The sequence below is a fragment of the Sciurus carolinensis genome, chromosome 1 (genome assembly GCF_902686445.1).
Source record: "Sciurus carolinensis chromosome 1, mSciCar1.2, whole genome shotgun sequence".
In the NCBI taxonomy this organism is placed as follows: domain Eukaryota; kingdom Metazoa; phylum Chordata; class Mammalia; order Rodentia; family Sciuridae; genus Sciurus; species Sciurus carolinensis.
Window position 1 is genome coordinate 175,950,378 of NC_062213.1, and position 14,437 is coordinate 175,964,814.

Here is a 14,437-nt window from a genome sequence, read left to right on the forward strand (position 1 = left end):
GAGGGGAGGGACTTGGCTAGGTCTCCCAAGCCTTCTCCACTCTCCAAACTTTCACCAAACTCTTAGCCCCCGCCTCCCCGAAACCAAAACACAACAAGCTCTGGAGGAGCTGCGAACAGCGCTGCGGGGCGGGCGGACTCGCGGCGGCACAGAGCCTCGGGAGGCTGATGCAACTTTCCCTTTAAGAAAGCCACCTGGGCGCACCGCGGTGCGGACCCAGCACGCCTGGGCCGGGGGCTGCAGCATGGTAAGGGGGTTGAGGGAAGGGGCGCTGCGGCCCGCACCTCGGTCTGTCCTGCTGGCGGTCAGAGCGGTTGATGGCTTTGCGGGGCTGAGCCCCGGGACCAGCGTGTGCGTGTGGTGTGTGTGTTGTGTGTGATCGCGCATGCATGCGGGCATCTGTGGGTAAGAGTGTGGGTGCACGCACCAGGATGTCTGTCTCGCCGCAAAGGTCGGGGTAGGTGCGCGCGTCTGGGTGTCACCGCTGTCACCAAGGAGCTGAAGCAGCGGGAACGGGGGGGCACTCTCGGAAGGGGGGCGCTGCGTGCCGACGCCGGCTTGGTCGGGGGCGGCAGGCTCGGGGCTGTGCGGGTAGCGCCGGAACCAAAGCGTGTCACGGTCCGTCTGGGGCGCCAGTGGGTCTGCGCTGGGGGCCGGGAAGCCGCGGGCAAGGTCTGGCCCCGCATGCCGGCTCTAGCACTATCTCTTTTCGCCGCCTGCCGGCCTGGCTGCCTATCTGGCCGCTCCAGCCCGCCGGCCTCCCTATCTGCCAGCCCACTCGCCCGCCGGGTGCCGGTTCCCGCGCGCCCGCGGTCTGGAAAGCTGTGAGGGACAGTCCCAGCGCCCTCGGGCTCTTTTTGTCCCCGGGCTCTTTTTGTGGCCGCGGCTTCGGGAAGGGACTGCAGGCGGGGAATTCTTTTGGGGCTCTACCTTGGAAAAAATCTGCGCCCTCCCCACCCCAGCCCTCATTCCGAGCGCGCCTAGGGCGAGCCCGGGCGACCACAGGTGAGGTCACGGGCCTAGCAGCCCCGGACGCCCACCCCCAGCAGGCGCCCCGCACCCGGCGGCCACTGCCGGGCGGGAGCAGGCGGCGGGGCCGGGACCGGACGGGAGGGGGCTTGCCCGGAGGGCCGGGAGGGGCCGGAGCCGGCCCGGGGGCGGGGCAGGGGGCGGGGACCTCGGCACCCCGGTACTTTTCCACGGCAGGGGCCGGGGGCGGGGCCGCCTCCTCCGCGCCAGCTGAGAGGCCCACACGTGGTGGCTGATGTAACGCCCGCCCCCCCCACACCTTGCACCCCGATTAAAACGGAACTGGGGCGACCGGGGCGGGGCCGCAGCTCCGAAAGTGACCGCGCCCCTGCCAGCGGGCCCTGGGCCTTGGCGTAGTTGGCCGGCAGCTACTTAAAGGAGCCGCACCCCCATTTCGGGCCTGCTCTACGCAGGCCACGCCCCCTCGCTGATCACTCTTTAAAGGAGCCGCGTCTTTCGCCCTGACAGCTCCTTACAAAGCCCAGGCTACTAGTTGAAGCAAACCTGAGACTGCGACCGCTTGGAGATAAAGGCTGTAGAGGAAGGAGTGGGAAAAGAGAGAACTTCAGAGGTTAAAGACCCCCAAAGTGAGGCAACAGAAGGTTGGAGAGTAGTGGGTGAGGGGACTGGTTCTAGGAACTAATGGGGAACACTGAGCATGCCCAAGTGTTTCCAAGGACCGCAGAGAAAACGCCCCCTTACTTGTCTACGCGGGGACTGCAGCTGTACCCGCTCTGAGGACACAGAAGAATCACACCTCTGCCCTGGAAGAGCTCTCCAGTTAGTGGGGTAGCCAGACTTGGACTCAAGGAAGCATGCTGCAACGCTACGTGTGACCAGCATACTAATCAGAGTACGTGAAGTGCTTTAGGGGTACGGTAGAAAGGTTGACAGTAACTGGGAGGACAAAGGAAGGATTCATGCAGACAGTGGCATTGAATACGGTTTTGAAGATGGATAGGCTATATACAGGTGAAATGTTGACTGGAGTATGCAAAGACAGCTAGGTGTGGTGATGCACATCTGGAATCCCAGCTACTCAGAAGGCTGGAGTAGGAGGATCTCAAATTCCAGGCCAGCCTTCATACTTAGGGAGGCACTATCTCAAAATTAGAAAAATATATATATATTAAAAGGGAGCTGGGGATATCAGTTGTGGAGCCAGATGCCTGTAATCGCAGTTACTCAGTAGACTGAGGCAAACGGATTGCAAATTCAAAGCCAGCCTCAACAACTTAACGAGGTCCTGAGCAACTTAGCAAGACCCTGTCTCTAAATAAAAAATTAAAAGGATTGGGGTGAAAAAAAAAAAGGGTTAGGGGTGTAGCTCAGTGGTAGAGCACCCCTAAATTCAATCTCCAGGACAAGACAGAGACAGAGACGCTGCCATTGCCTGGGCAACAGCATGGAGACAGGAGCCTTCTGGGAATGCCTTATGGGGCACATGGCCACAGGTAGCTGGCCTGGACTCCCAGGCTAAACTAAGACTCTCCAGCTCCCATTGCCCCTCCACAACCTCCGTCCCAGTGAATGGAGATTATGCATCCTCCTGTATCCTCCTACTAAACTGTGAGGTTCTTGAAGCCAGGGAAGACCTTTCATTCCCAGCAGGGACTCCAGGGCTTGATCCAGAGGGGTCCTTCAAATTGATCGACACACCATTCCTCTCTTTGGAAGAGAGGAAAGACACCAGCAGTGGGGGTCCTGTGACTGCCCTCTCAGCATCTGCCTTGGGTGGCTCACAAACAGCTCAGAGCCAGCTTGTCCGGCCCAGCTCATCCTCTTGCCCCTCCAGACCTGCAGCACCACCAGCATCCTGTGACTAGGACTGGAGCCAACTTCTTTCCACTGCACTAGCAGAAACCAGAGACCCCTCTTTGTCTCTCCCTGCTCCCTGGAAGTTTAATTCATCACCAAGGCCCACTGTGTTATCTTCTAGATTTCTCTCAGATCTGGGTACCTTTCTTGTCATCACCTGCCTGATCCAAGCCCCTTCTCTGGCCTGACCCATTCCTAATGAGTTCTACTCTCTCCTGCCAGTCCTTTCTCTTCACACTATACCTAGGGCGATGCTTTCAACATGCACATTCCAGCAATCTTTTCTTCTCCAAGATGATCCTCTGCTTAAAAGCCTTCAGTAGCCATCATTGCTATTAAAATGAAGACCAAACTCCAGACCCCAAAGGCCTCCCTCCTGCTTATCTGTCCACCTTCACCTCTTTCCCTGGCTACCTGAGCCCCACCCAACCTCGGAGCCTTCCCACACACTTTCATTTTCTCCAGTCACCACTCCTCTGCCTTTCTATCTCCCCTTTCCCTAATTAACTCCGTCTGGCCCTTAAACATCACTTCCTCAGGGAAGCTTTTCTGACTCTCAGTCATGCTATAGAGTCCCATAAAAGGATCTTTTTTCATCACACCCTTTATCTCAATCTGTAATTATTTCGTTTGAATCATCAGTTTCATTCTCTCATCCAGTGTAAGCTGCGGGAGGGCAGAAACCTTTTGAGTTCTTGGCCTAGCAAAGGTCTGGCCCAGAGCAGACCTGCAATTAGTACTTGTTAAATAAATGAACCTAGTTGTGGCCAACTTTAAATGCCTGCTAAGCAATTTAGGCCATATCCTGTGGCCTATGGAGAACTATCACAGGGAAGCAGAACTTTGGGACTTGGAGAGATTAACAGATTGGAGGGGCAGAAAATGTGGAGACCTCGTAGAAACAAAAATGAGGCAGAAACTTAAGAATCTGTGGAATGATTAGCCCTACCTCCCAAACTGAGAAAACTGAGGCTCAAAGAGGTTAAGCAGGCTGGGAGGGGTGCACACCTAGAATTCCAGCTACTCAGGAGACTGAGGCAGGAGGAGTATAAGTTTAAGATCAACCTCAGCAACTTAGCAAGACCCTACCTCAAAATAAAAAATAAAAAGGGCTGGGGATGTAGCTCCATGATACAGCACTCCTGGGTTCAATCCCCAATACCAAAAAAAAAAAAAAAAAAAAAAAAGTCTGATATTAAGCAACCCTTGGAATCATGTACCTACCTAGTGTGGCAGAGCCAGAATCCAGTTTGGGTGTGGTTGGTCCCCCAGTCAGAGATGTCAGATTTGCCTTTGCAGGACTGGGAGTAGAACCCAGAGCCCCACACGTGCTAGGCAAGTACTCTACCATTGAGCAAGGCCCCTAACCCCAGATGTCAGGTCTGAAAAGCTCACTCAGGCCCTTGTAGGCCAGGCCTGTAATCTCTCCAAGTCCGTCTCTGGGATAACTTGAAGGAGAAGGCTGTGACTGAAGCCCCACAACAGAGTATCCTCAGGTTACTCACCTGACCCATGAGGGCCTATAATAATGCCATCTGTAGTCATTACTATTACTGTCACCATTGTCATCATTACTCCTTGCCTAAAGGGAAAGAGCTTTAAGGAAGTCAAATTCAGCTAGAGTTTACAGCAAGGGAGTGGATTCAGGGGTACAGTGTTTGAGGAATATAAGGGTGTACCCTCTTAGGACAGCCCTCTCTGCTCCCAGCTGCCTCCAGAATACTGAAGCCATGAGCGGGACCTCTTTAGGAGACACTTTGAGAGGCGGAGGCCAGCCTGGGTCCTTGACCAGAGAAAATGGTTACAGGTCACATCCTGCATGCCTCTGCCCTAAGGAGAAGGCCCCGCATGAGACCAAGTGGCCAGGGCAAAGGGCATAAGGAAGTTGAGAGCCGATTTGCATAGGCCAAGCGGTCCTCACCTCTCCCACAGCCTTCCAATGACTTCCTGAGAGTGAGAGGTGGCCCTTGACAGGTGACTGTAGATGAGACAGAGTGACCTGGGATAGCCTTTGGAGTGGAGTGTGCCCGTTGAGAAGGAAGGGAAAGTCTCAAAGGTGAAGCTAAATCCTCCCAGGCCCTGTGGAGGTTGAGCCTCCTCACCCATCTGACCCAAGGTTTTCCTTCCGTGTGAGAGTTCTTTAAGTCTCTCTGAAGGTTGATTGCTCTCCTGAGGCTTGTCTCTAACTACCTCTTCTTCTCCGCACATCTCACATTCAACATAAAATGCACCAGCATTGCCCTATGATTGGCTCTTTCCTCATGTCTGCTGCCCTCAACAGCTCACCTGCCCCAATGGCCTTGTAGGTGAGTCCTACAAGATCCCAGGGCCACATTCCCATGCATCAGCCCCATCCATTAGCCTTCATTTCAGTTCAACTAACACTTCTTACTAGTTTAGTGCCATGCTCGGTGCTGGGCACAGCGGGGTGAAGAAAGCCCAGTCCTAAGGCCTCAGGGAACTCACCTACTTGTGGTTGATGGACTTAAGAGCAAATAAGTGTAATACGAGATGATAAGAGCACTAGTAGAAGTCTGCACAAAACAGAAAGGAGGCAGCAGTTCATGTTGGTGGGGGAAGTGTCCAGAGGACGCTCCATGTGGAGAGGAAGCGAGATTTAAGCCCAGACCTAAAGGACTTGCAGAATTGCACCTGAGAGAAGGTGTTGTAAAATTGGGCACAGCCAGAGCAAAAGCATGACTACACCTGGTCTGTCTGGTGTGCCCAGAGTAAATGAGTGACGCAGCAACAAGCCCAGTCACTCTGGAGCCCAAGCCAAGTGGCATTGGGTGGGGAAGGACTGCCTGGCTCAGCGGAGGTTGGGGAGCAAGTGCTGGCCGGAGCTGACTCCCCTCCTGGGAAAGGTTGTGGCCATTCACACAGATGATGAAGGACTTGGACCCCATCCCAGTTATGTGTTCGTTTTTTATCTTTTATAGGATTGGGCATCTGGAGAGTCAAAAATAGACCTTTGCCCATTGGGACAGGAAGCCTGGAGAATAAGTGATCAAGGGGAAGGGTTGAGAGAAGAGCTGGGAAGGGGCTGGACCTGAGAGTCATTCAGAAGGGAGCAGGATGTGGAATGAACTGGCAGAGGGGTGGGCCAGGGTGGGAGGGATATAAGGCCTCGACTGGCAGTATGGGACTTGGCACTACCTGTTCTGAAGAGTCCCGACGTCCATGTGTGGCTTGCCCAGGCCAGGGCCTCACCTCACTCTCTGCTCTCTCCACAGCTCTTGAGGTCTGTGGTCTGAAAGGTGCTGGAAGCAGAACCTGTGAGTGTCATCTGGTCTTCAGAGACCCCAACCCACTGCCACCATGGTAGGAAAAGGTGCCAAAGGGATGTTGGTGAGTATAAGGGCCAGATTGCCAGGGTGGGGGGAGACCATGACTTGCATTGCCCCTGTAACCTCCCACTAGCTATTTGCCATGGCTGGAAGGCCTAGGAGCCTCCGTGGGGCTGTGTGTAGGTTCTCACAAGTGCAGGCTGCCCCAGACCCTGGTAGGCAGCCCCTTACCCAACAGGTTAGACAGATCCAGACTGCAGGCCTGTAGCAGAGCAGGTTCCACCACAGACTCAGACCCCACAGAGGCCTGCCAAGAGGCAGAGGCACATCTCCTATCCTGGTCACAAGAGGTGTTTTTGAGAGACACCCTCATCCTGCTGGGAGGACAGGAGGCCACCCACCCAGTGCTGTGCCACAGGGAATGTTCAGTATGGTTCCTTCTCACTCCAAAATGTTAAAAAAGAACATTTTCCTTGATTCCTCTCCTGAGACCTTCAAGAAAATCTCCCTATTCCTCTTCCTCAAGCTGTGACCCTTTGCTCTCTGTCTCAGAGCACATGGGAGGTAGTGATGAGGCCTTCAAGAAACAAGGGCCCCAGTGAGGTTCTAGAGGGAGCAACACTTACTGATGGATGGAGCAGGTTGGCACCAGAAGAGGAATCAGGAAAATGATGTCACTTCCTATCCAAAGGGTTGTGGTTATAGTTTTTTCTTGGGATCTTGCTTCAGGGACAAGCCAGACTGGTCACCTGTCAGGGGAGGAAGCCTGTGACTGAGGAAAGTTCCTCCCCTCATGAAATTCTCTCCCCACTGGTGCCTTCTGTTGCTTCTCTCATTCACTTAAAGACTGATTGGTCCAGGGTCTCTGCTGAGCCTTCCCCAAACTAACCCTGTCTCTCACCAAAAGTTTCTGAGATTCAAAGTACCTACCTGGTCCAGGGAATGGTTTCAGGGAGGGCACTGGGCAGTTTGCTCCAGGCTCAGGATCTTTATCCTGCCCTGTCCTGAACCTCCAGGATGCACCCTGTCCTCCAGCCCCTCCTGACTGGAGCAAGTCTGAATAACCCGAGCATCTGAAGGTGTTCCTGAGCTACCCTGAATCCTGGATGCTTGGCAATGGGCACAGATGGAGGGCTTGTGACATGACCACTCATTAGGAGTGGGTTGCTATGTTAGAACCCAAACAAGGTCCCTGATTTCCCCAGAAGGCTTGGAATTGCCATGGGCCTAAGCAGAAAGTGGGACATGGCTCTGCCCCTTCCTACCGTGGAGGTTCTGAGCCCCATGCAACCCAAGAAACCCTCCGAGCATTCCATGACTGCTCTTCTCTGAGAGACGCTGGAAGGGCTACAGTGGACAGGCAGGGGAGATGGGGGACCCACGTGGGCAGCATGGAGAGGGCGAATCCTGAGGTCCCACAATCCCTGCCTCAGCTGAGTTTCCTGGACCATATTCTCTGGCCAGCCTGGCCAGGCTGTCTATCGAGGAGAATGCTGCCTTGGGACTACTGTTCCCAGCACCAGGATGTGCCTAAAGATAGCTGAGACTCGTTTTCCTCTGTGCCCTCTGCCCTTTGGCTTCTGCCCACTGCTGCCTTTGAGGCTCATAGCATCTGTCCCATGGGCACCCCCAGTGGTTGCTTGGAGATTCTATTCCTGCCTCTTTTTCAGCTCTGCTGATGACCTTGGACTACGCTATTCTTGGGTCCCAGTTTAGAACTGAAGCACTCCATTCAGTGCTTGTCACTAGGATACGGCCTCTGAGGTGCACTGGGCGGCGGCCCCTGCCAAGCCCCATCTCTGCTAACTGATGTAGGAGCTAAGTCAGCACTTATTAGGTGATATGTCTTTCTAAGGGCACGTGGCTGAGGAGGTTCCTTTCTGACATGCTCCCTCTTTGGAGGCTGTGGTAGGTCAGAAGAGAGGATAATGATGGGTGTACATGTAGACTCACGGCACTTGGCGCTTCCCAGTTCTCTGTGGCGTCTGGTACCCTGCGTGTGCCCTGATGTGTAGGGAGTGGGCAGCTAGCCCCTACCATGGGGACCTCACATTTCCATTACCTTTTACTCCAGGTGCGAGGGTGAGGACCTGAGCCACTCAGTTCTCCTCAGTGTCAACAGACACCCTGTGTCATCCTTGGAGCTTTTGCCGGGCTCTGGAGCAGGTGCCCCATGGAGGAGCAAGTCACTTCCCAGCACGTGCCCAGGCCCACATGCTTGCTGCACGTGTCCCTTCCCCCACTCCTAGCCCAGATGGTCTCTGCCAGGCCAGCTCAGCTGCCTCCCTCACGCCTCAGCAGCTCCTAGGACAGGGCCGTGCAAGAACCCAGCTGGCCAGGGTGCCTCCAAGCCTGGGAGCAGCTGGGATGCTTGGGGGCACCGGGGATGGGTGGAGTGGACCTTCCGTGGAGACCTAGGGCCTCTGTACACATGTAGGGCAGCAGGGCTGCCTGGGTCTCAAAGGACAGGAGCTGGAGGAGGGGAGCCCAGGACAGGAGACCAGGGAGCCCCGACTGGCTCAGCATTGACCCCACTGTCTGAAACCAGTCTGGCCGTCTCAATCCCCTTGCCTGTGGTGAGCCTCACTGGCTTTGAAGACATTGGTTGCCTTTTCTCTCAGCAGCCTCCTGATGAATAAGAGTGCAGTCACTCTGGTGCTAGGCTCTGGGTGCCAGAGTATATAAATCCCAGAAGGCTCCATAGGCCATTTGGGCCTGCCACACCCTGCCCTGTTCTCTTATGCTTTCACATGAGGGTTTCCATACCTCTTCTCTGCAGCATCCATCACAGGGCCTGGCACACAGTGGGTGCTTACCCAGTCCAGACTTGGCATGCTGCAAGTGCTCAACTTGTATAGGCTTGGCACACATGCAAATTCACCAAGCACAGAGCTTGGCACACATTGGGTTCTCTCTTTGTAGAGGGCCTGTTACCCGTGGGCACTCACTTAGCACAAGTCTTGGCATGTGGCAAATGTTCAACTAGTACAGACTTGGCCCACATTGGGCACTTCCTTAGTATAGAGCCTGCCATCCAGTGGGCACTCATCTAGCACAGCGCCAGGTGCACGTGGGTGCTCACCCAGTTCAGGGATGGGCATACACTGGGTCCTTCCCTGGAAATTGGCATACACAGGGTGCTCATCTAGCATAGGACCTAGCACACCACGTGGGTTTACTTGGCATGGAGCAGACTCACAGTGAGAGCTCCCACTGCACCAGACCTGGCATGCAGTGGGCACCCTCCTAGCACATACCTGCCACATGAGGTGTATTCTTCCAGCGCTGGACTTGGCACACAGTGGGTGCTCTGCTCTTGCAGGTTCTAGCATGCATTAGGTGCTCTCCATGCTCGGGAGCTGGCACACAGTGGGCACTTTCGTATCTCCTTATTAGGTCTATATAAGGAGATGCTGTCCTGACTAGGACAGCCTGAGCAATGATCTTCTGCTGAGCCTAGATGAGCAGACACCACCTTCCCAGTGCAGTGGAATTTCTAGATTCCGAGGAGCAGGCCCTGCCTTCCTCAGGCTTCTTCTCTGGTGCTAGGGCCTTGCCCTCCCTCCCCTCCCACCTTCCTTCTGGCACTTGGCCCCGCAGCCTCACTTCCCCACACGCAGCTTCCCCAGCCCTCCCCCCATTCCTAGTACTGCTCAGTCCTAGCTCAGCGGGCCTTTCCCTCCAGAGTCACAGGGGACAATAAAGTCCCTAGACTCCTTGCCCCTCTGGAGGCATGCCCACTCTTATTAAGAAAAGTCAGAGGCAGGGGCTGGGGGAGTCAGCCTCCCTAAGTGGGGCTGGAGCAGCTGGATTCCACTAATGAGGCCTCATTACGGCCAGGGCCCAGCTGGGCCGTCGCCTCCTGTCCCCATGGCCAGAGCCAGGGAAAGCCATCCAGCCAGGCCTGCCTGTTCTGGGCACCCAGCCCAGGCCAAGGCAACCAGAGCCCAGAGCCCACCCTGGGTGGAAGTGAGCATTTGGGCATCATGGGTGACTGGGTCTTCCTGAAGCCAGTGGCCCAGCCAGGGTCTTGGCCCTCAGTCTGTGCCTGCAGGAAATCAGGGGAGTTTGTCTGGGGATTTGACTGCATGAGGCTGGCCTAGTGAGCAACTCAGTCGGTAGGGTCTGAGGCCATGCTTAGACTTACTAGAGTCTCCCCCACCTTCCTCCCTCAAATGGAGAGAGTAATGTGCCTCCCATCTGGAGTCGTTGGGAGGACTAAGTGTGTTAGTATATGTGTAGTGTTTAGGGCACAGCGTGGCTCATAATAATCACTTAATATATATTATCTATTACTATTATTACTAATGCTTACTAGAGACAAGGATTGGTGGACATTATTACCATTTTAGAGATTCAGAAACTGAGACTTAAGTGACTTGCCTATGGTTGTATACAGTTAGAGACGGCAGAGTTGGGGCTTGTCTGGGTACAAAGCCTGTGCCGTTTTTCAAGATGTCATCTCTCCCTGGACGCTATTTCCCATGTTCCCCATGGGGTCATATTTACCGCTCACAGGAACGCTCTCCTCATACTGGGATTCATGCATGCCTCATTTGACAGATATTGCTAAGAGCCTACTATACATCAGGCCTTCCAGCATCATCAATTTCCAGAGGGACTTATACTTTCCCAGGACACTGAAGTCTACCTTCCTAGCCTCTGGCTTGTGTCCGGGCACCAACTAGGGACTGACCAGTGAGCGTGGCCTCAGAGAAGAACTGGATGGGTCTGAGTGACATCCCACCATAGTCATGGAGACACTGCCAAGATCACACAGCACAAGCAGCACAAACTTGCAGATATGCCCCTCAGGCTCTGGGAAACGCAGTGCAAATCACTACAGGCCACTCTATGGTGACCCCCGTCTTGACTAATGCCATCTTTCTTTGGACAGGTGATGGCATAGGTCACTAGGTCAGAGCTTTCTTGCATGGTCAGTCACATTTTCATATGAGGACATCCTGTCATCTAGCTGGCTGAAGGGGTCCCTAACTCCAGGGGGATAAGTACAGCTATAGCACCCAATATCTCCCAGCCTCTACCACTCTGAGGAGCCTGAGGTGCTCTGGTAGTGTCCTGAGGACCATACCCTGCATCTTCCTGCCCTGGCACCATCTCCAGTGCCCATCACTCATCAGCACCCACCCACCCTGCCAGGAGCCCACCAGTGCCAGGCCTGTGGACCACACCCTCCATGGTCCTGCCCTGGCCAGTGCTTGCCTTGCCCCACTCTGTGGTTATGAGTGTGTGTGTGTATGTGTGTTTTGTTCTAGTAACTTGCTTAGAACAAGGGAAAAACACAACAAACCCCACGCCTCATTCTCTAGCTCTGGAGCACCCGCGCCGGGCGGCATGGGGACTGGCCGGAGGGGGAGGGCCAGGGAAGGGGGTAGGCAGAGCTTCGGGAGGAGATGAGGTGAAAGTAATTGACGCTGCCCAGCCCGGCAGTGGGAGAGGCAGGGGATGCGTCAGTGTCGCGCTGGAGCTGGCAGAGGTGTGAATGAGCGGCGGAGACACGCGCGCTCCCAGTGCTCGCCCTGGGATGGCCGCGGCACATGGACCTGCGGCCCCCACTTCCCCGGAACAGGTCAGTCATCACCTTCCAGAAGGTCGAGTCCCCTCCCTGGTGCCAGGCAGGCTTGGAGGCTGGGCTGGTGGTGGGGAGAGGGATTGAGTGGTCTATGCCAGGGAGGAGCCAGCATAGCCAGTGAGTGAGACAGACACCAGCAAAAGTGACCCAGAAAGTTGCAACTGTGCAAAGGAGTGCAAGAAGAGTTAGCGGTGTGGTGGGGGCAAGGGGGAGGCAAATGGGGGTGTGAGGGCTCCCCCAGCCCAAGGACCTGCTGAGAATCTGCTCTGAGTATCAAAGCTGCATTGTCCTAGCTCCCGGGGAGACGGGCCGGAGGTGCCCAGGAATTGTACTAATCAATACAGCCTCATTGTCTGTGCCACGGCAGTTACTCCTATGGGGAGAGGGTGAGGGGGCAGGGGAATGTGGTACATGGACTCCGTGGTGAGGGCTGGGGGAAGGGGGTGGGCATGAGCCTCAGCCAGGAGGAGAGACCCCATGGAACGTTCGCCAGTGTCCAGGGCAAGTACCCACAGTGGGTGGGAGCTGGTGTGTCCTCGTCCCTGGAAGTTGGGGATGGGTAGGGATGTCAAGCACAATGAAGCCGATGGCAGTGAGGGTGAGGGGACTGGGAAAGCCACGCTTGTCTTCTGTAGGACATCCTGACTTGACCTTCCGAAGGCAAGAGAAGCAATGTCCTCTGAGGTGATGTGGGTTGGGTTTGGGAGAAGCATTATGCAGAGCTGCCCCCAAACCTCAGGACCGCTAGGGTCAAGAACCAAAGCCACTTCCCAGGGTGCCAGTTTGCTGCCAACCAACAAGGGCATTGGCTGTCCACAGCTGCCTTAGTGCAGGACAGGGCAGTTCCTCCCAGTCTCCCAAGCTGCTGGGCTTCTTCCGGAAGAAAGGCAAGGCCATGGGCATGGGCAGGGGCCACCCAGTACCCTCCATCACTCTCCCCAGGGCTGGAGTGGAGCCTGGCATGCCTGGGGTGCCAGACTTCTGTCTGCTGCTTATACAATTGGCAGGTCACTCTCTGCCAATCAGGGGTCTGTGATGAAACAGCAGAAGGCTTACCTTTGCCTCTCTTGCCTGCCACAGGAAGACCAGGCTCTGCAGGCACCTGGAGTCCTGGGAGGGACCCAGTGCTCTGAGCTTTCCTTGAGGCAGGAAGCACTCAGAACCCTGGGGTAGATATTGCCATGGTTCTGCTTCTCCACCCCCACCCCTGACTCTGCCTCACATCCAGGTTACTAAGGCCAGGCTGAATCTCTGGTCCCACTTAGTGTCGCGCAGGTAAATGACAGAAGCCTTTGTCATTGCATGGTGGGTGCTGCCTAAGGACCATTCTGGCTCCTGGCCTAATGGAGAGAACTTGGGGGAGCAAGACCCGAGGGTGCTGAGGGAATAGTCATGAGGTCTTCTGAGGCAGCACAATTTACTGTAATGACTGTTCCGCTCAAAGTCCCCACTGGGGCTCAGAGAAAGTTGCCAGTGCGCTGATTTGGCTCAGAGTCAGTCTGGGATGTGAGGTCTTGCCCGTTTTCCTTCATAAAGTTTGTCTTGGACGGGACTTCATCCCATGAGCAACCCTGGCCAGAGAGTCCTAAACAAGAAGCCTGCTGGTTCCCCATGGGGCCGCCCCACCAGGGCAGCTCCAGGATTCCTCCGTGTCCACCAAGAGCAGGAGGAGGGAGTTCACAATTCACAGAAATACCCACTGGATGTAGAGGGTGGGAGTCCCCAGCAGGAACAGTCATCATCCAGGACAGAAGGCTAGGTCTCCATGTTGCATGTGGGAGAAAGGAGGGTATCCCTCCTGGTGTTGGTCCAGTTGGGCTGGCCAATGTGTTCTCATTATGCTTTTGGACTTTCCAAAATATCTTTTTTTGTGATAAGCTTGTTTTCCTTTTTTTTTTTTTTTTGTACTGGGTATTGAATCCAGGTGTGCTTAACCACTGAGCCACATCCCTAGCCCTTTTTGTATTTTATCTAGAGATAGTGTCTCCCTGAGTTGCTTAGGGCCTTGCTAGATTGCTGAGGCTGGCTTTGAACTTGTGATTCTCCTGCCTCAGCCTCCCAAGCTGCTGGGAAGCTTGTTATACTTTTATAAACAGGGGTGGGGAAAAGGACAAAACACTTTTTAAAAGTAATCTAGAAAGCTTGTAGATTACTAATGGAAATTGCAGGGGGAAAGTCAGAAATAGCCAAATTGCAGGCGAGGTGGGGCTACAGAACCCTGGAAGGCCTGTGGAGGCTGCCTCTCACCTCTCAGTTCTCTAGCAGGTACCTCATCAATCCCCTGGTTGGATAGGGATGCTAAGATACTGAGAGTAGGAGCGACTTGCTCCTGGTTACTGGAGGAGTGGGTTCTGGAACACCTGAGTTCTAACGCCCTGCACTGTCCCACTTCAGCCAAGCCCAGGGCAAAATGGGAGATCTGGATTCTGCCCTGGGAGCTGAACAGCCTTAATTCCAGTTCATCCAAGGCAGCAAATAAGCCACGCGGAGGGCTATGTAAAGGACTTATGTAAGTGACTCTGCTTGGTGGGGCTCAGCCAGCTGGGCAGCGACTGGCGGGTGGAGGGGCTTGTTAACCCAAGAAAGGTCACAGTCCTGAGACCTCCACGGCCTGTCTTGAGGGTAAGGGAGCATAATCACCAGAGGGGCGTGTGTGTGTGTGTGTGTGTGTGTGTGTGCACACGAACGCATGTGCATGTACGTGTGACAG

At 54.9% G+C, this 14,437-nt stretch overlaps 1 protein-coding gene across 1 annotated transcript in view; it reads left to right on the forward strand.

Moving 5' to 3' along the window:
- The first annotated feature begins 59 nt into the window (after positions 1–59).
- Slc6a9 (solute carrier family 6 member 9) overlaps positions 60–14,437 on the forward strand; it is a 32,096-nt gene continuing 17,718 nt past the window's right edge. Inside the window, 2 exon segments of the mRNA XM_047542633.1 lie at positions 60–247; positions 6,081–6,195. Coding sequence (XP_047398589.1) covers positions 6,166–6,195 — 30 coding nt within the window. The 5' untranslated portion in view covers positions 60–247; positions 6,081–6,165.